The following is a 21,000-nucleotide window of genomic DNA, read 5'->3' as shown; positions in this document are numbered from 1 at the left end:
CAAATAAAAAGATGAGTAGAATTAAATCAAAAAGGACAGTCCTTGAAGACAGCTGTTTATTTCTTCTGGATGGTTATGTTCATGATTTCCAAGCTTGAATCCCAATAAGTATTTTGAGTGATGAGCTATGGCACATCAGGTTTTTTAAAATTAGAATATTAAATAGAATAAAATAGATCATTTCCCAAAGTACAGACTTATGTCATCTTTCTCAAAGGAATTCTAGTGTATTATATGATATTGATAAGAGACTGTTTAAAACACTGGGTATGACGGTGAGGCACAGTTACAGGCCCCCAAGAGCTTGTCATAGTCTACTTTTCATCCAGTGACACCCCGTGCAGTGTTCTATGCATAAGAATAGGTAAAAAATGGAATATCTGCTTTAGTCACGGCCTTGAGGAGCAAAATAATGCCTACTGTGATGTATGTTCTGAAAAGACATGATTTAATGTGTTATTAGGAGCAGTTGTGTGAAATGGAAAACCTACGCCTGGAAGCTGAACAGTTGAGAGAGAAAAACTGGCTTTTGCAAGATCAGCTGGATGATATTAAAAGACAAAGGGACAGTTGGTGAGCAAGAACCACCAGAATTCTGTTGGCTGTATATTGGCCTGCCTGGGACTAGTTAGATGAGTGAGCTTGGAATTGGTTTCACCTGGTATATTTTGTTTTCCACTAATCCAGGAGGTGCTACATTGGTTGTTTTGAATCAGGTCTGATGAGGGCATTGCTTTTTCCAGAGTGGGAGAATAAGACATTCATTATCTTGCCTACTCTGTTAACCTTCGTGTTGTTGTAGAGCTATTGGGATGGAGTTCCAACATATGAAATACTTGAACCAAGCTGTTTATCAATTTAAGAAACAAAAAGAGTAAATATGTCAACAAGACAAGGTTCAAGAGATCCTGCAACAAAAGGGAAACTTTCCTACCAGTTGGATTTGCTTTATGACTCATGGTCCAGGGAAAGCTGCTGGGCAGGAGCTTTACAGAGGCACCTTTCCTTGGGCTTGAGTATCTCTGTGCTTGTGTGCATGGTTTGGCCTCAGCTAAGGAAGTTTTCTAGTTGTATTTGCTAATGTCACAGCATAGTGTCAGGGGCACCCACATCCAAGCTATGTCCTGACACTTCAAAGTTGTGGGCTTTTGGACACATTTTTTTAACCTCTTAACTGCCACAGTTTCCTTAGCATTAAAATGAAGAAAATGATAGCTCTCTCATCAGGTGTTCTAAAAATAAAAAATAACGTGTAAAGGGCTGATTACAGTGCTTGGCAGAAGGGAGTCACTCAAGAAATGGTAATTATTAAGTTACAAAGTAGTATTATGATCCTGGCTACTGTTACCTTTCTGAGTGAGGGATTGGAAGTGAGGGTGGCCTGTAAAATTTTGCAGTTCATTCAAAGGGAGTCTGTTTCAGATGGTGACCCTACAGAATTCAGCTTTCCAGATTAGGGGTGTCTGCTGTTTCTACTGTTGTCAGGTCTTTGATAGATGCCTTCCTGCTCCTGCAGCTCCCTTCCCTGCCTAGAAGCAGCCTGGAAATGCACCTAAATGAGACAACAGATATTTGAGGATGGTAATGGTGACTGTGCTATCCATCTGTTCCTAAAAGATTCTCTTCAAGTTTTAGTGAGTGGTGGACATGCTCATTTTAGTAGCATCCCCTTCTAGGGCTTCACTTCCCCTCTTGGTGACTCTCATGCAGGGAGTCACCCACACTCTGCTCACCTGATTTCCATAGGCTCCACCCACACATCCAATCACATTAAAGAAAAGCACTGTACTCGGTATACTATCTTTTATCAAGGGTTAGTTTGATGATGGAACACAGAATATTTCCAGGTCATTTATAAAACCACAATTAAAAATACTTCCTTAGCCTCATGACCTTATTTGAGGAGCCATACAGAACCTTTTTCATTGAAAGTTTAGAGTTGGTAAAAACTGTAGCCCAGGGGAGAACTCCAGCCCACAGCCTGCTTGGTATCTATGTTTTACTGGAACACATCACATCCTTACATTTAAATATTGCCATGGCAGCTTTTGCATTTCAACAGCCAGGTTGAGTGGCTGTGTAGAAACCATAAGGCTCCTTTCAAAGCCTAGAATATTTTCTTATCTGGTTCTTGACAGAAAAGCTTACCTGCCCTTAGATTAGAGCATAGAAAACACGTCTTCCCTAATGATTTTGTGTTTTCCTCCTTGTGGTCTCATTATCATTTTTGAGAATGATTAAAAGAAGCTACTGTAGCTTCTGTTTTCCTTAAGAAACAATCTTTTACTCACCAGTGAGAGAGGTATTCCTAGAGGAGCCTGCAGCGCCCAGGCAGGTTCTCCCGGGAGTTGTTTCCTGGGCCCCGGGGCTACCGGTGAAAACTTGGTTTGTTATCCTGACCTGGTCAGGCTCATGGAAATGGACTGACATTAATCAAATTCACTTGATACCGATATATCATCCAGAATGTAGTTTTCTTTCTATAGAGGAGCGTTCCTTTTCCATAATGAGATTTATGTCTGGTGCTTGGGGAATCCCCCTTCCTAGGGTCAGGATACATGGGAAGCCAGAGTGTCATCAGAAAATTGCCAGCTAACTAAGAAATCCAAGCAGAGGGGGAATTAGGAGCTCTGTGGGCTAGGCCAGCCTGAGGAACCCTCCCCCACCCCTGCAGATGCCCCCTCCCAACTGACCACAGTCCTGCCAGGCTCCTGGACTGTCCTTTCTCTTAGCCCCCTTTTGCTCACACTTAATCTGCTGATGATACCACTCTTGACTACATTTCTCTTTTGTTTTACTTTCAATCAATCTGTGATTCAATTTCCCGGCTTTGCTCATCTCACTTTTGTGTGGGAAGAATCCTGAATCCTGGGGGAGTGCCTTATTTTATCCTCATGTGTTGATCACATTCCGCAATATGCTAACTTGACCTCTTCACATATAATTAGCTTTTCTTTGCACAACTTGGCATTGCTGTATATAATATATGTGAATTGGTACTTGAATATATTTGACAGTGCTTCCCCATCTTAATTTATGCAGCCAACAGAGTCATCTAGACAGTCAACAACTGAAGAATGAACAGGAAGAAATTATCAAAGAAAGGCTTGCTAAAGTATGATTTTTTTAAATAGTTTTTTCTTTCTGAAAAATGATTTTATAGTTACTAGCATTTATGACTGTATATTTTAGAAACTGTTCTACTATTGAAGTTTGTCTTTTCTGTATTACCACTGCTAAATTTGGTATTTATTGTCACTATTTAGGCATAGCCTAGAATTGAGACTGAATTTGTATTTAAACCCACACAGATTTCCCCATTTAGAAGCAAGTACTGCGTGCCTATTTGAGGCCTTATAAGGCACAGTACATGAAGTCTTGTAAATAGGTACCCCTTTATGTGTGGTTGCTGGAATTGTGGAAAAGCTTTTGTTTTAATTGATTTTATTACCATGAGGGAGAAAGGGCTGGTTACTTCCTTTTTAAAGTAATGTTAAGAACTTAAGCCATCTTTTTCTTTCTTTATTTTATCTTATAGAAGAAATTAGTTGAAGAAGTGCTGAAAATGAAAGCAAAGTAAGTATGCTATTTTATAATTAAAGTTCTTATTGATCTTTTCTTTATTGTCTTTTAAGGGAAGAAATACTATAACCTCAAGGTAAGTAACTTCTTTCCTTCTGCAGTAATATGTGAATGTAATAGATGCTTACAAAAGTGTTTTCCTAAATAGCACTTGCTAAAGGAGTTCTTCATGTGAAGCCATTCCAAAAATAAATAAGTGCCATGAAGAGTTTAGTTTCTCTTGAATGTTGAATGGATTTTCTCCTCAAAGACAATGAGAGCAGTGTAGCTGACTAGGTTTCCCTTTTCACTTCTGGTTTCCTGTGATTTAAAACCTCAAGGCCCTCTTGAGACCCACACAGGTCAATACTGTGATTTTTTAATTTTTTTGGTTTTGGCCTTGGGTCTCTTTATAGGTTTTTGTAGACATTTTAATTTATTCATATAGTTTTCTTATTAACATGTGTAATTTATTATTGCTTCATTCTTTGATGAACAAGATATATTGTACTTTCAAGTTCAAAATAAATAAACTAGTTGTTTTAATAATATGGTAAAACATTAGAAAGTTGTGCTCTCTGAATAACTCATCATGAACAGAGGTCCTCAGACATTTTCACTTGTTATACTTCCTAAAGGAATTTTGAAACACTGTGTATCCTCTAAATTCTATGTCTAAAAATTTTCATTATAAGGTTAAATTCATCCGAAGGATTGGTTCCAACATATTGAAAATCGTAACCATTAGAAATAAAGCTTTAGTGGTATTTTTAATAGTATTTATTTGCTACCGTCTATTCACTTAAAAAATACATGAACAAATTCCTAAGTCTAAAATTTTACATTGTTCCTTTTTCCTTGGAAACTGAGTTTCCATTGTATATCCACACAGAATTATATCCTAATTTAATATAGTATTTGGAAAAATTTTGTTGATTACTCCATCATATAATTTAGCAGTGAAAATATGTATACAAGTGTAAAGTAATTTTAAAAGTTTATTGTATTATTATACCTCTGAGTGTTATGTTTCTCCTGGATTATTATTAACCAGAGTATCCTAAATTTATTGTGAATTTTTATATATTATTATTATACTTAGTAAAATTTTAGTGGAAATGCATCTCTCAATGTATTTTATCTTAATGCTTTTTCTTCAGCTCATTATTATGCCTAATTGTGCAATGAAACAGTTTATCAATTCTATTCCTATTATCAGTTTTTATAGATATAAGTGCTGAGAAATCTTATTCACATAATAAGTAAATGGCAATAGGAGTTGTTTTGTTAGAGCACAGTTAACTATTTGAATTCTGTCCAAGCTAATATGCCAAAAATGACAGTGGTCTCTCATCAAAAATTCTTTTTAATGATCAGCTGACAAAGGCCACTAAGCGTGTGAAAAATTTGTCTGTCATTGAGTCATTTGCTTCATAGAATCAGAGTGTAGATGTGGGATTGAGCTTGTTCAACACTACCTATGGGATGAGCCATTCAGGGACTGGCTTCCAGCCAGTTAAGTTGTAGAGCCAGGACAGAAATCTGGATCACTTATAGGATCTGTAAGAATCCAACTCTGTGGTTTATAGAATTGTAGCTATTTTAGAAGTTACATCCATTTGAGACCTTAGAGCACAAAGAACAAAGCTATCTGAGTTGGTGTATAATGTATTTCATAATATAGTAACCAAGAGTCTCTGTGACACACTGTTGTTGGAACATACAAGGAGCCCACACTGGGCAAGTGAAGCACACTCCAGAAGATGGCAAATGCAGTTTTATCAGTCCCAACCTACAGCACTGATTTAAACAGTATGTTATCCATATGCATATGTGAGGATGCTTTAAAAAGCTACAAGGAGCTGAATACTAAAGTAACAGTGTCATAGGCAGGAGATGTTTAATTTCACCTAACAAGCGGACTGGAGGTACATTAACTCAAAGTTTCCATCAAGGACCCAGACCCTTACCATTCTACTTTTGGTACTCTTGCTTGTGGCCTCTTGGCCACAAGCTGGCTGCTACAGCTCCAAACATCATAAACAAGAGGATTATGGCTTACAGTGAGGTAGATTTGAAGGGCTTTCTTTTGTCAGGAGAAAAATCTCCCAGAAGCCTTAAAAAATCAGGTTGTGTCTCCTTGGCCAAATTTAGTATACCTGCAGGGCAAGCTGAGAAAACCAGTATCTGGCAGTGGGGTAGAAATAACCAGTTACTAATTACTAACCATTGGGAACTAAGTGTGCTTCTACTCATCCTTCCTTTTCCCCCAAATAAAACGAGTTTTTATAAGCAATGAAGAAGCAGGGGATTGGCTCTTTGTTAGGCAACAGTAATATTTGCCACACCAGAGAGATTTCTCATCAAACTAAAGCAAAACATATAAGCCAAAACATGTAAGACAACTCCAAATGAATTGGGGGAACATCAGTGCCCTCCTCCCCACACCATCCTTCTGAGGTTCCACAGAATATAGTCTGAAAAAACTGCCCTAGAAATTAGTTGGCCTTAAATGGTATTTTAAATTCTGTGTATTACATCATTTAAATATTTGGCATTTTATAGCATATGTGTTGTAAAATAAACAGCATTTGTTTCTTCTCAGAAACTTGTATAGGAGTCACAATTTTATAAAATAAGAGTCTATATAAATCTCTAGTAGCTTTGTTTCTCATGTTTCTTTTCAATTGATAGTTATATAACATGTATAAATTCTAAATAGCACATCCTTGAAGAAATGGCTGGTGTCCCACTGTCTGAGAAGTTTTTGAAATAAGAAATGATTAGTCTAAGATACAGGCACTGAGCAAACCATGCAGACTGTAATAATACTTAAATTACATTTGCTCCAAGTGCTTCCGAAACTGAAAGTTTCCATCTTAAAATTTAATTATTTAAAAATGGTTCGAATGGATTCAAGATGGCGGCATCAGAGGTGACACGGAGAACTCATCCCAAAACCACAAATAGTATGAAAATATAGTTAAGTAATACAACTAACCCTAAAACAACAAGAAAGAAGGCTGCAACAGACTGCATACAGATCTCACAGACAGAGCAGACCTCACAAAACAGGGTAATGTACGAAAGCCTTGATCCAGCAGGACCCAGGCCCTTCCCCTACCCTAGCTCACGGGCCGGAGGTAGAGCAACGGAGCAGGGAGGGGTTGGAAACCTAGGACTGCTGAACACCCAGCCCTGGAGGTCTGCTTTGGGAGTAGAAACCTACACTGTGTGGTGCTCTGGACGTTGGGGAGCTGGGACAGGCTGAGTGCTTGAGAGACTGAGATTCCAGCCATTTGTGGAGGATGGGGATCCACACCCAGATGCTGTGTGTCAGAGGAAAGGCAGGTGATCTGAGAGGCTTCCTAGCAGCAAGAGGGCTGCTGAAGGGGCAGAGTTCCCATGGAGCTTGCTGCATGGGAGAAGGGAGAGCTGGACAAGGTTGTCTGGGCATGCTCAGCCCAGCTGGTTGGGAACATTGAGGAGCTTCACGTGCTCTATCTCCCTGGCTGCCTACTCAGCTCCAAGGCCCCCCCCAACTGTGACACGCAGCCTGATGTGCCTCCCTCCTAGCCTGCCGGCACCGGTTCGCAAACTGGCAGTCATTGCACTGGCGTCAGGCTGCTGACAACAGCTAGAGACGCCAAGCACAGAGGCTTACACCTGTGTGCTTGGATCACTGGCTCTGACACTGGAGACAGGCAGTGCAGCCTGGAATCAGAAAATAGCTCTTTCCTACCCCCAGGCACCAGTGCTGTTCACCTAACACCCACAACCTCACTCTAGGGGCTGAGCAGCTCCAGAGACAGGAGCTTCTGGGCACTAGAGGGCACCACACAGAAATATGAAACGTCAGAAGAGCATGGTTCAGACCAAAATCTCACAAACACTAGAAAATGGCCAAATGAATCAGAACTCACCAATCTTCCTGAAAGAGAGTTCAAAATAAAAATAACAAACATGCTTATGGAGGTACAGAAAAATATTCAAGAACGCAGAACCAAATTAAGTCAGAGATTCAATCATTAAGAAATTCCATATCTGAAATGAAACATACAATGGAGGGATTTAAAAGCAGATTAGATGTAGTAGAAGAGACGGTAAATGGAATAGAAATTAGACAAGAGGAATACAAAGAAGCTGAGGCAGAGAGAGGAAAAAGGATATCTAAGAATGAAAGAATATTGAGAACTGTGAGACCAATCCAAGCGGAACAATATTTGCATTGTAGGGGTACCAGAAGAAGAAGAGAGAGAAAAAGGGATAGAAAGTGTCTTTGATGAGGTAATTGCTGAAAAATTCCCCAAACTGGGGAAGGAGGTAGTTTCTCAAGCCATGGAGGTGCACAGCTCTCCGAACACAAGGGACACAAGGAAGACAACATCAAGACATATAATAATTAAAATGGCAAAGATTAAGGATAAAGACAGACTATTAAAAGCAGCTAGAGAAAAAAGGTCACATACAAAGGAAAACCCATCAGGCTATCATCTAGCTTCTCAACAGAAACCTTACAGGCCAGAAGGGAGTGGCATGACATATTTAATGCAATGAAGCAGAAGGGCCTTGAACCAAGAATACTTTACCCGACAAGGTTATCATTTAAATTTGAAGGAGGGTTTAAACAATTTTCAAATAAGCAAAAGCTGAGAGAATTTACCTCCCACAAACCACCTCTACAGTGCATTTTAGAGGGTTTCCTATAAATGGAAGTATTCCTAAGGCCAAAGAGATGTCATCCAAGAGATAGACAAAGAGGACAGGATATGATTCATAACATACAAAGAATGGAGGAGGAAGAAAAAGGAGGGAAAAGAAACAACCTTTACATTGTGTTTGTAAGAGCATATGAAGTGAGTTAAATTAGACTCTTAGAAAGTAAGGGAATTACCCTGGAACCTTTGGTAACCACGAATCTAAAGCCAGCAATGGCAATAAGTACATACCTATCAATAATCACCCTAAAGATAAATGGTCTGAAAGCACCATCAAAAGACATAGAGTTACTGAATGGATAAAAAAAAACAAAACCATCAATATGCTGCCTACAAGAGACTCACTTCAAACCCAAAGACATACACAGACTGAAAGTAAAGGGATGGAAAAATATATTTCATGCAACTAATAGTGAGAAAAAAATTGGAGTTGCAGTACTTGTATCAGACAAAATAGACTTCAAAACAAAGAAAGTCACAAGAGACAAAGAAGGACATTACATAATGATAAAAGGGTCAGTCCAACAAGAGGATAAAACTATTATAAATATTTATGCACCAACACAGGATGACCTACATATGTGAAAAATATACTAACAGGATTAAAGGGGGAAATAGAATGCAATGCATTCATTTTAGGAGACTTCAACACACCACTCACTGCAAAGGACAGGTCAACCAGACCGAAGATAAGGTGACAGAGGCACTGAACAACACATTAGAACAGATGGACCTAACGGACATTTACAGAACACTCCATCCAAAAGCAACAGGATACACATTCTTCTCAAGTGCACATGGAACATTTCCAAGAACAGATCATATACTAGGCCACAAAAAGAACTTGAGTAAATTCAAAAAGATTGAAATTGTACCAACCAACTTCTCAGATCACAAAGGTACGAAACTAGAAATAAATTACTCAAAGAAAATGAAAAAGCCCACAAACACATGGAGGCTTAATAACATGCTCCTAAATAATCAATGGATCAGTGACCAAATAAAAACAGAGATCAATATGGAGACAAATGACAACAATAATTCAACAACACAAAATCTGTGGGACACAGTGATTGCCGTGGTAAGAGGGAAATATACTGCAATACAGGCCTACCTCAGGAAAGAAGAAAAATGATCAAGTGGGATGCATCAGAGGGATGCAAGAATGGTACAACATTCGAAAATCCATCATCATTCACCGCATCAACAAAAAGGACAAAAACCTCATGAACATGTCCATAAATGCTGAAAAAGCATTTGACAAATTTCAACATCGATTCATGATAAAAGATCTCTCAACAAAATGGTTATAGAGGGCAAATACCTCAGCATAATAAAGGCCATATACGACAAACCCACAGCCAACATCATACATAACAGTGAGAAGCTGAAACCTTTTCCTTTAAGATCAGGAAGAAGAAAAGGATGCCCACTCTCCCCACTTTTATTCAACATAGTTATAGAGGTCTTAGCCACGGCAATCAGACAACACAAAGAGATAAAAGGCATCCAGATTGGTAAGGAAGAAGTCAAACTGCCTGTGTTTGCAGATGACATGACATTGTATCTAAAAAACCCTAAAGAATCCACTCCAAAACTACTAGATCTAATATCTGAATTCAGCAAAGTTGCATGATACAAAATTAATGCACAGAATTCTGTTGCATTCCTATACACTAACGATGAACTAGCAAAAAGAGAAATCAGAAAAACAATTGCATTCACAATTGCGTCAAAAAGAATAAATTACCTAGGAATAAACCAAATGAAGGAAGTAATAGACATATAGTCTGACAACTTCAAGACACTCATGACAGAAATTAAAGAAGATACCAATAAATGGAAACACATCCCATGGTCACGGATAGGAAGAATTTATATTATCAAAATGGCCATCCTGCCTAAAGCAAGCAATCTACAGATTCAATGCAATCCCTATCAAAATACCTACAGCATTCTTCAGTGAACTAGAGCAAATAGTCCTAAAATTCATATGGAATGATGAAGGACCCCAAATAGCCAAAGCAATCCTGAGAAGGAAGAATAAAGCAGGGGGGAATTACACTCCCTGACTTCAAGCTCTACTACAAAGCCACAGTAATCAAGACAATTTGGAACTGGCACAAGAACAGATGCATAGACCAGTGGAACAGAACAGAGAGCCCAGATATAAACCCAAGCATATATGGTCAATTAATATATGATAAAGGAGCCATGGATATACAATGGAGAAATGACAGCCTCTTCAACAGCTGTTGTTGGTGAAACTGGACAGCTACATGTAAGAGAGTGAAACTGGATTATTGTCTAACCCCACACATAAAAGTAAACCCAAATGGATCAAAGACCTGAATGTAAGTCATGAAACCATGAAACTTCTTCATGAACATATCTCTCCAGGCAAGGGAAACACAAGGAAAAATGTACAAGTGGGACTATATCAAACTAAAAAGCTTCTGTACAGCAAAAGACACCATTAGTAGAACAAAAAGTCATCGTAGAGTATGGGAGAATATATTCATAAATGACATATCCAATAAAGGGTTAACATCCAAATTATATAAAGAGCTCATGCACCTCAACAAACCAAAAGCAAATAAGCCAATTAAAAATTGGGCAGAGGAGCTGAACAGACACTTCTTCAAAGAAGAAATTAAGATGGCCAACAGGCACATGAAAAGATGCTCCACATCACCAATCATCAGAGAAATGCAAATTAAAACCAGAAGGAGATATCACCTCACACCAGTTAGGATGCAAACATCCAACAGACAAACAACAACAAATGTTGGCAAGGATGTGGAGAAAGGGGAACCCTCCTACACTGCTGGTGGTAATGTAAGCTAATTCAACCATTGTGGAAAGCAGTATGGAGGGTCCTCAGAAAACTAAAAATAGAAATACCATTTGACCCAGGAATTCCCTCCTAGGAATTTACCATAGGAATGCAGCAGCCCAGTTTGAAAAAGACATATGCACCCCTATATTAATTGCAGCACTATTTGCAATGGCCAAGAAGTGGAAGCAACCTAAGTGTCCATCAGTAGATGAATGGATAAAGAAGATGTGGTACATATACACAATGGAATATTATTCAGCCATAAGAAGAAAACAAATCCTACCATTTGCAACAACATGGATGGAGCTAGAAGGTATTATGCTCAGTGAAATTAGCCAAGCGGAGAAAGACAGTTACTAAATCATTTCCCTCATCTGTGGAGTATAAGAACAAAGCGAAAATTGTAGGAACAAAACAGCAGCAGAATCAGAGAAACCAAGAATGGACTAAGAGTTACCATAGGGAAAGGAACTGGGGAAGATGGGTGGGAAGGGAGTTATAAGGGGGAAAAGGGGGCATTATGATGAGCACACATAATGTGGCGGGGGGACACAGGGAAGGCAGTATAACACAGAAGACAAGTAGTGATTGTATCGCATCTTAGTGTGCTGGTGGACAGTGACTATAATGTGGTATGTGTGGGGGACTCGATAATAGGTGGAGTCTAGTAACTGTAATATTGTTCATGTAATTGTACATTATCGATATCAAAAAAAATGGTTGGAATTATCCAAAATGAAAGTCTTGACTAAAACAACAAAGAGCATATTTGCAGGTCTTGCTATCTTTCATTGCTGTTTATAGGGGAGGGCTGAATATTAGTGATTTTTTTAAAATAAAAATTCTGCATTTTAGTGGAAAATGTCTAATTTGGTACTGTTCTGTAACTATGTTCCTGTGGAATACCATGAAGTTATGTTTACTGTTACAGCCTAGAGGAAGTCCAGAGTACCCTTCAGAGCAAAGACACAGAATGCCTTAGAATGACTGAGGAGGTCGAGCGAACCAGAACTTTAGAGTCTAAAGCATTCCAAGAAAAGGAACAACTGAGATCAAAGCTCGAGGAGTTGTATGAAGAAAAGGAAAGAATATTCCAGGTGATTTGTGTGCTGTTTTTTGATGTACTTAAAACATGTGAATTAAGAGACGCAGTCAGCAGTTGACTCATTTCTGTGATTGGGTGTCCTATGGTTCAGAGTTGCTCTAGTGTACGTGAACATGTGGTCATGAAAGTTGGGAATCTGGGCGTGTCTCACCCTCCCTGAGCCCTTTTGGGAGGCATTAAGTGAGGCATTAAGTAATGTTACATTAAAAGAGTAATTAAGAGCAGCTCCATTTCTCTTTCCTGGGTTGATTTACCTGCAGGAGAAGGAAATGTTAAGGAAGCAGGTGGAATGTCTTACTGAAGAAAATGGAAAGTTGGCAGGTCACCAAAACCTGCATCAAAAGATTCAGTACGTAGTGCGGCTAAAGAAGGAAAATATCAGACTTGCTGAGGTAAACTCTGAAAATTATTCTGAATAAACTCAATCTGGTTTTAAAATGATTACTTAATTAAAATTTAGTTATTGAATCACCTAACTGCTTTCTTCAGGGAACTTCCTGATTTAAAAAATTCAGTCATTGCTATTCTAAGCATAATTCAGTCAGTTTTACACATTAGATTCTTGTTTAATATTAAGTAGTTTAAAATTGAAAATTGCAGTCTTATTTTGAAATATAAGTTCAGTGAATGCCAAGAATAATTCTTCCTGTAAGAATTACAGCCTTAATTTTTTTTTCTGTTTTTTTAAAAATTACTTATCAGGTATTAGAAAAGCTACGTGTTGAGAATGTGTTTTTAAAAGAAAAGAAAAAGAACGAATCTTAAGGATCCTGGTCAACTACAAGTTTACCTTGTTTGGAAACTTTTTTCCTCTTAATAAAAGCAAAACCTATCTTTGTGCACTTAGTAGAGCTGTAATTATCAACTGTGTGTTTGGTGGTGGGAGCTGGCCCTCAAGATTCTGATGAACATTTTGTGTTCATACACACCCTATGCCAGTGGCAAACTGCTGTTTGGAGTTACCACCCCATCAAAGCTTTAAATCATCTCTAAGTACTGGGAAAACCTTTTGCCTTTTAAAAATAAAAGCCTGTTGCTAAGGTTTACAGTAAATGTTGGCCAGATCATTTTTCCCTTAGATACTGCCATAATCTCCTTTGCATCTTATTTCAGAAGCTCTAACAACATATGGTGCTTCCAAAACTTGCCATGAGGTTAATGACTGTCTGTCCAGCCTGTATGAAAGGCAAACTTGTTAATATAGATTACTTTTGTGTTCCTACTTTAAGTAGTGTCATAAGCATTTTTTATGACTGTAAATATGGCCATTTTTCAAAATATAATAAAATCATTAAAAAATAATTTAATAAAGTGATTTACATTGTTCATTCACTTACTCATTCAACATTTACTTAAAGAGCACCTACTATATGCCAGACACTGGTCACCATAGTGTGACCTCTGCCCTCAAGGATCTTCTGTGTATCAGCACTTCATTCCTTTTTATTGTGAATATAATATTCCAGTGTGCAGATATGCCACATTTATTTACTCACTATTTTATGTACATTTGAACTATTGGCAGTTTGGGGCTATTAAGAATAATGCTGCTATAGATATTTGTGTATAAGTCTTGATGCAGACTCATATTTTATATCTTTTGAGTAGATACTTAGGAGTGAAATTGCTGGGTCATTTGGTAACCATGTGCTTAACTTTTTAAGACATTGCCTGTTTCCCAAATATACTATTTGGCTGCACCATTTACATTCCCACCAGCACTGTGTTCTAATTTCTCTATACCCTTACCAACACTTGCTATTGTTAAATTTTTTACAGTAAGTCGTCCCTGTGGTTGTGTAGTGTTATATTATGTTTTCCTATGACTAATGATTTTGAACACTTTTTTACATATTATGAAATACTACTTGGCAGTAAAAAAGAGACAAACTGATAATGTGCTATAACATGGGTGAACCCTGGGGTGGGATGGGTGATCATTTTAAGTGAAAGAAGCCAGACCAAGAAGACCATATATTGCATGATCCTATTTATGTGAAAGGTCCGGAAAAGGCAAAACTGGAGACAAAAGGCAAACCATTGATTGCTTGGGGATAAGAGTGGGAATGATCATATGGGCATAAGGGAACTTTTTGATGTGGTGGACGTGTTTTACAACTGGTTTGTGGTGATGGTTTCAGAAGTCTATAAATTTACCAAAAATTAAACTACACTCAAAATGGGTTGATTTTATGGTTTGTAAATTATACTTCAGTAGAGCTGAAGGAAAAATTTTTTTAAATTAATGCACAGTTGAAGTCTCAAAAATAGTAGTAAATTCCTAAAAGCCAGAAATGACAAAGGCACTAAAATTCACTGGAAGAGAGAGAGCAGTCTGTGGCTGCCTAGACAGGCAGTTGACTGCCTTGGAAGTGGGCCAAAGTGGGCTGCCACAGCTGGTAATGAGGAGGCTTGGGCTTCGTACCTGAATGAGTTTCCTAGGGCTACTGCAACAAAGTGGCACAACCAGTGGGTGTAGAACAACAGATTTATTCTCTCACAGTTCTGGAGGCTGAAAGTACAAAATCAAGGCTTTGGCAAAGCTGTTCTCTGAGGTCTCCATGGAGAGTCTCTTCCATGCCTTCCTCTTGTGGTGTTGCCAGCAATACTTGGTTTGTAGATGCATCACCCCAGTCGCTGCCTTCATGGTCACATGGCATTCTTCCTTGTGTCTCTGTCTCTTATAAAGACACCAGTCAGATTATGGCGTACCTTTATGACCTTGTCTTAATTTGATGCCATCTGCAATGACCCAAATAAGGTCACCTTTGCAGGTCCTGGGGATTAAGACTTTGACACATCTTTTTTTGGAACACAGTAAAGCCTTAGGCCAGCTCAGGACAGGGAATTTGAACTGAGATTTTTGCAAAAGCCAGAACTCAAGAAGTGGAGTTACCCTGGTAACTTCGCTTTCTTGAATAGGGCATGGCAAAGAGTGTGTACTCCTTTGTTTAACTGAAAGAAGAGGCAGAGAAATGGAAAAAATATGAAAAGAGAGAAGAGAGAGAAAGAGACTGAAGTAAGGGTAGAGAGGGAGCAATAGACACACAAGATAATTACCTGGGCCATCAGGCCCCAGCCATCCCTACTTTCTCACACCAAGGGCTTCGCACACATTTAAATACCCTCCTTGCCCCTAAGGCCTCTCAAATTTGTGACTTCTCACTCGTAATGGTAAGAGAGAATTTGAATAAGTCTCCCAGAACTCAGTGGGGAATCTTTTGCCCATAGGGCATCTTTGAGATTTGCTTTAATTGCTTTTTTGATAAATTTGGACTGAGGTATTTTCCCATCCACACTGTCCCAGGTGCTCTAGTTTACATCATGTTGCTGCTATTAGTAAGTTTTCAAGTTTTATTTATATTTTGTAATCAAACTATAGTCTGTTCAAGCAAGGACATGAGCTGGTCATAGTATTAGGCACTGTAGCAGGAACAAAGAGGAAACAGGCTTGGTTGGCTTCTGCCCTGACAGCCAGGTTAGGGAGATAGGTATGCTGCCAGGTGAGTGAGTGCATTGAGGACACTCAAGGGCCCTGCTACTCAGTGTGATCCTCCCATCCGCAGCATTAGCACAATCTGGTAGTCTGTTTGAAATGCAGAATCTCAATTCAGCTTCAGACCTAAACCAGAATCTTCATTTTAACAAGATTCCTACTCAGTGATTGTGTGTGTGTGCACATGAGAGCTTTGTCTGGAGGCATGATGGATTACTTCCCTCAACAGTGGCCAAGGTTGGTGTCAACTCAACTATCGTCATTGTAACAGGGTCCTGTGCTGGGCACCTGAGACCTAGAAAAGCAAATTTGCCCTTGCACTAGCAGCTGGCAGGCTGACAGGGAGACAGGCATACAACCTTAGGACTGGTGTGAAGATAGGGGAGTAATTGACTGACAAGAGGAGATGGCTCTGAGATGCTCAGCTCAACTTCTAGTACTGATGGAGAATTCATTTGTTCCAGGAACACTCATTTTATTGTCTTTAAAGCATACAGAATTGATCAAATGCAATACCACTTGATTGCCTGTAAGTTCCAAGTAACAGCTTTCAGAGGGGATCATCTTTGATCTAGGGTGCCCGGTGCCTCTCTGAGGCATGATTTCCTCAACTGCAAAATGGGACAGTTTATATCACATGGGAGTTACAGGGTTAACTGCTTTTATTAGAACCACAAAACCACTCTGAGAGGGGGGGGGGGGGAAGGACTTTAACAGAAACTTTCTAAATGGAAAAAAAATGGTGCTCAACTGTATGTTCATTGTGAAATCATGTTTTTAAAAAGTCCTACACATATTTGTCCTTTAATGTGAACTATATATGAAACTAAATATGCATAAAGAGTTCTCTAATGATTTTCCTGGAGAGTGGAAGTAGTCCTTACACACTATTTTTAAACAGCTCTTTATTTCCAAAAAAATGTACTACTTTTTAAACGGACACATTTTAAACACATTTAAGTCCATGGAAAATTAATGTTAGTCCTGATATCTGTAGTACATGGAGCGATTATGGATGGCTTGTTTTCATCTAATTATAGTCTCTCGGTGCCTAGGCCTTTTCATTTGTCAGAAGCGCCCGCCTTCTTGCTGCGCCTGGAGGTATCCAGCGCCCTCTGCCGAAGCATCTCCATTTTGCGCTTCCCAAACCGGAAGGTGCATGTTGACCTCCTGAGGGGGGTCTCCTTCAAATGAAGATTGACAGCAGGGATGATGGAGGGGGTACCGGAGGTGGCATTCGGCATTTTAAAACAAATTCCCGGGGGAAACCCATGGTGGGCCACATCTGGCGGCAAAGGATCGAAACCGCTAGCACAGGAATATTTACTGTACAGCAAAAGCAAAGGTACCGTGGTCCGGGGCCCCAGCGCTCTCGGATAAACCTAATCCAGATGCAGGCAGCCACCCCTACCCCTCAGAGCCCGAGTTGGCTTCCCCGCTCACGTGAGCGCCGCGTCATGTGAGGCCGCCGTCCAATCGCGGGCCGCCGTCCAATCGCGGTGCGTGCCCGGCCACGCGGGGACGCAGGACGGGCTCGGGGCGGTAGCGGCAGTCGCCATGGTCGGGTGGCCGCGTTCTCGCAGCGGCCTCGGGTGTGCGGTCGCCTACCCCGCCGCACCGGCGGGGTTTCTCCCGCACCTCCAGGCAGGCGCGATGCGGCGCCGCTTCTGGGGCGTGTTCAACTGCCTGTGCGCCGGCACTTTCGGTGCCCTGGCCGCCACCTCCGCCAAGCTGGCCTTCGGCAGCGAGGTCGACCCCGGGGCTCTGCTGCGGCGGGCGGGGAAGGGCGGCGGAGGGGAGCTGCGGGGCTACGGGCAGGGGCGGGCGGGGCGCAGGGCGCCGCCTCAACCCCGCCGGTCTGCGCCGCCCCGTTCGCCTCGGGCGCTGCAGTCAGCTGGGGCGGGAGAGTGTCTGGGCTGTAAGTCTCGTCAGAGCCCCCTCCGCTGTAGGCCCAAGAGACGGGGACCGAGGCGTCTTCCCTTACCAGCAGGGACCTGGTATTTGTCCGATGGGGCTGGTTCTACGTCGTGGAAGACGCACGCCTCCTACATCCACTCAAATTTTAAGCCCCTTGTGCCTGAACAGTTATCTCCAGGTGACTCTTAAGATGGATGGCCTGTTGCCCATCTCTTCACTCCATAATTAATGAGTGTTTTGATTGGTCTACCCTGGAAAATTGGGGGTTTAAGATGCCCTAGGTATAAGGGAAGCCTGGACGATCCTCTTGACGCTGAGAACTCCTGAACCCTCTGCCCCCGTCTGTTAAAGTGCGCATCTTTACCTCTCCGGTCCCGAGTCATAGGCCAGTTTTTCCTGCTGGAGGGGTTTCATTGCATTTGCCACCCAGAGCTAGGCTTTGAGCTGACGGTGGACAGACTGATCCTTTAGGTTTATGACTGTTTAGGGCTAAGCCAGTGGGAGCTGCCATGTTTGAGGTTAGTGACCTTTTTGGTGTAAATTTCGGAGTAAGTGGCCCAGAATAACATGAATGGTTGAGCTGTGAGGTTTACTAGTCTTTCCAGTTGTGCACCAGGCCTTTCTAACTGTGTAAACAGGCTGCCACTGGCGCATACAACACGAGTATAAATTATACAAAGACCCGCTTTCCTCAAGTCACTACATATAATCAGCTGGAAATCTTACAAGAAATAAAGAGTTTGATGTTTAAATGGGCACCCCACCCCTCACCCCCCAGAGGAAGCAACTCTGTTGGCAGGGGGTTTCTCACTGGAAACCAAGCAAGGGGGCCTACATGTCCTTTGTGTAGGAGGCTTCTAAGATCCTCTTTTCTCTGAAAGCTCTCTCCTTAAGGGGGCAAAAAAAAAAGGAAGAAAGAAAAATGTTCATACTTCAAGTGATGCCTGAGTCCCCCAGTCGAACGGTCTCAGGTGGTGTCTTCCCTAGGCAGGGCTGTGTCCTGGTTGACAGTGGCGCTACACTCCCTGGCTTTGGATCTTGGTGGTTCCCACCACTAGAAAAGTTACGTACTGCCTCAGATCATCTGCAAAGCAAAGTTGAGGAACAGAGGAGAATGCACTTAAAACACTTAGCACAGGGCCTGACACGATAGTAACTGAAGAATGCCCAGTGAGACCAGCCTGAGAGGGCTATAGCCTGCACAGGATGGGGGAGACAGGCTAATTCATACTTTACCTGATCTGGGGAAGTGAGAAGTCTGCCCCTGATTTCCTCATACTACATACCCAGTAATAACTTGGCTGTCGAACTGATTCTCAGGCATTGGTCACTATGGGACCAATAAGGACTGGTGTTTGCATTTTACTTCTGCCCAAGGTCACATGGCCAGCAAAATGGCCAAATAAATGTCTTCTATTTTGTTTCAGGTGTAAGATAAGAGATGCTGCCCTCAGGCTTAAGTGAAATCCTGTGCAGGAAAGCTCAGAGGACCACCCCTCTACCCAGGCTATGGTGGGATCACAAAAGAGGCCCAGCTGCCTTTAATCACAAATCTGGGTGTGCTGTGAGGGGGGCTGCAGCTCGCCATCTGGACTCAGCGTGGCTGCAGTGATGCTTTCTCCTGCAGGTGAACATGGTCTTCTGCATCTTGGGTTTCATGGTGATGGCAACCACTAATTCTCTGATGTGGATGTTCTTTAGTCGGGGCCTCAGTTTCTCCATGTCTTCAGCCATTGCATCTGTCACAGTGACTTTTTCAAACATCCTCAGCTCGGTGAGTGGCCTGGGTGCCTTCTCCTGTGCCAGTCCTGGGTTTTGGTGGAGTTCTGGGTGAACTGGGGAATCCCTGCTTTCCCAGACGGGGAAAAAGGCCAGGACTCAAAGCAGAGGTTGGGCTGTGGCTTGACCCCTTGTGACTGCTCGTCCAATCTCTCAGACTTAAAGTGATTCTCAGGTTAGATGGGAATGAAGTCCAGCTATAAAAAAGCCTATGCTGCTGGCTGCCCCTCCAGGCTGGAGCCATCATTCTGAAGTCTGTCCAGCCTCTGTTCAATCTATCCCCTACAGATCTGTGAACTTAAGCATGCGACGTGGAGGATGGAGGGGAGGTTCTTCCCTCTGGTAGCCTGAGGTCAGCCACCTGGGGCTGAGCCCAGTCAGTCCCCAGTCCAGGGAGGGAGGCCTTGGTAGGCCAGCTGGTCAGTGAGCACCAGGCAGCAGCAGTGCACTAGGCCTAGCTGCCAGCCGCTGCTGCTCTTTCTCATGCACTTCACTGGGTGGTGTCCACTGCTGTGAGGAAGGCATCCTTGCCACATCTGCAGGTGAGAGGGAAGTGAGTACAAGGTGAAGCTCGGTGTCAAGTCCAAGACTTGTCTGCAGACCTTCCCTCTTGTCCTAGGGGGGCAGTCAGGAGAGAGAGGTTGTGCCCACCCACCGTGGTTGAGTCTTTTGGGCTCGTCTGCCTGGCCTTACAGCTGTCTCTGTCCTGCAGGCCTTCCTGGGCTTTGTGCTGTATGGAGAGTGCCAGGAGGTCTTGTGGTGGGGAGGAGTATTCCTCATCCTCTGCGGCCTCACCCTGATCCACAGGAACCTCCCGCCAGCCAGGAAGGCCCTTCCACACAAACAGCAGTAGCATCGGTTGGCTGGACAGACCAGCTGGAAAGACAGCGATGGTGCAGGCTTTGATGGGTTTGCATGTGCAAAGATTACTTTCTAGGGTGATCTGGGTGTGAAGCCCTCTGACCGTCAGCCAGAGGGAGGCGCTCCCAAGGGAAGCAGGCATCTGACCAGGCGGCCTTGAAGGTGGATAGTTCCAGCTTTTGCAAGGGGAAGAACAGTGCAGCGGTGTTTTGCCAGAAGCATTCTTGATACATCTGCACAGTGCTTTTTATTCTTGTGCTCCTGGGCCCACCTGGTGAGCCTTGGTGGATGCTGGAGACCCTGGGGTTGTTCTGCTTCATGTATGGACTTGAAACCATGCTGCAGTTGAAGTCGTGTTGTCTAACAAAGGCGTTTTGTTTGTAATATTTGAATCTGACTGGTGGAACTTTCTGACAGCTTCATGCTGATGTATCAAGCCATGTGTATAATTGTAAGAGAAGGAAACTAGATTAATAAATACTCCTTTGCAAGTTAAAACTACCAGGTATGGAATCTTAATTCTTTCATATTTTCTTATCCTTATTTTTTAGAGTGAGAGATTGCAGCTGGGGTGAGCTGTAGTTCCTGGAGTGGAGCTGATAGCTCCTCCCTCGGGACTGGGGCTCAGCTGCATGGGTGCATGGCCCCTTGCTGACATCACCCAGGCTGGCACCCCTCAAATTCAGGATAGTCTTTCTATTCTCTTGGTACTCAAAGAGAAAAG

General features: G+C 41.9%; 2 protein-coding genes across 2 annotated transcripts in view; both read left to right on the top strand.

Annotated features, from left to right (window-relative positions):
* The window catches only part of KIF15 (kinesin family member 15), a 167,600-nt gene extending 154,531 nt beyond the window's left edge, over window positions 1–13,069 (top strand). Inside the window, exons 30-35 of the mRNA XM_057497184.1 lie at window positions 464–573; window positions 3,043–3,115; window positions 3,539–3,576; window positions 12,050–12,215; window positions 12,484–12,615; window positions 12,926–13,069. Coding sequence (XP_057353167.1) covers window positions 464–573; window positions 3,043–3,115; window positions 3,539–3,576; window positions 12,050–12,215; window positions 12,484–12,615; window positions 12,926–12,988 — 582 coding nt within the window. The 3' untranslated portion in view covers window positions 12,989–13,069. The remainder of the gene's footprint in view (window positions 1–463; window positions 574–3,042; window positions 3,116–3,538; window positions 3,577–12,049; window positions 12,216–12,483; window positions 12,616–12,925) is intronic.
* Window positions 13,070–17,212: 4,143 nt separating this feature from the next.
* Window positions 17,213–20,774, top strand: TMEM42 (transmembrane protein 42). Its single transcript, XM_036883900.2, has 3 exons — window positions 17,213–17,468; window positions 19,264–19,410; window positions 20,128–20,774. The coding sequence occupies exons 1-3, from the start codon at window positions 17,277–17,279 to the stop codon at window positions 20,266–20,268; spliced, it is 480 nt and encodes a 159-aa protein (XP_036739795.2). The 5' UTR covers window positions 17,213–17,276; the 3' UTR covers window positions 20,269–20,774.
* The last annotated feature ends 226 nt before the right edge of the window (window positions 20,775–21,000 follow it).

Source organism: Manis pentadactyla, chromosome 1, assembly GCF_030020395.1.
Source record: "Manis pentadactyla isolate mManPen7 chromosome 1, mManPen7.hap1, whole genome shotgun sequence".
NCBI classification, from domain to species: domain Eukaryota; kingdom Metazoa; phylum Chordata; class Mammalia; order Pholidota; family Manidae; genus Manis; species Manis pentadactyla.
This window is presented reverse-complemented; position numbering and strand designations above follow the sequence as displayed.

Bases quoted from the DNA above. Each gene is read 5' to 3' on its own strand.
- TMEM42 (XM_036883900.2), top strand. From the start codon at position 17,277: ATGGTCGGGTGGCCGCGTTCTCGCAGCGGCCTCGGGTGTGCGGTCGCC. The intron at 17,469-19,263 runs GTCGACCCCGGG...TTTCTCCTGCAG, and splicing joins AGCTGGCCTTCGGCAGCGAG to GTGAACATGGTCTTCTGCAT. The intron at 19,411-20,127 runs GTGAGTGGCCTG...TCTGTCCTGCAG, and splicing joins TTTCAAACATCCTCAGCTCG to GCCTTCCTGGGCTTTGTGCT.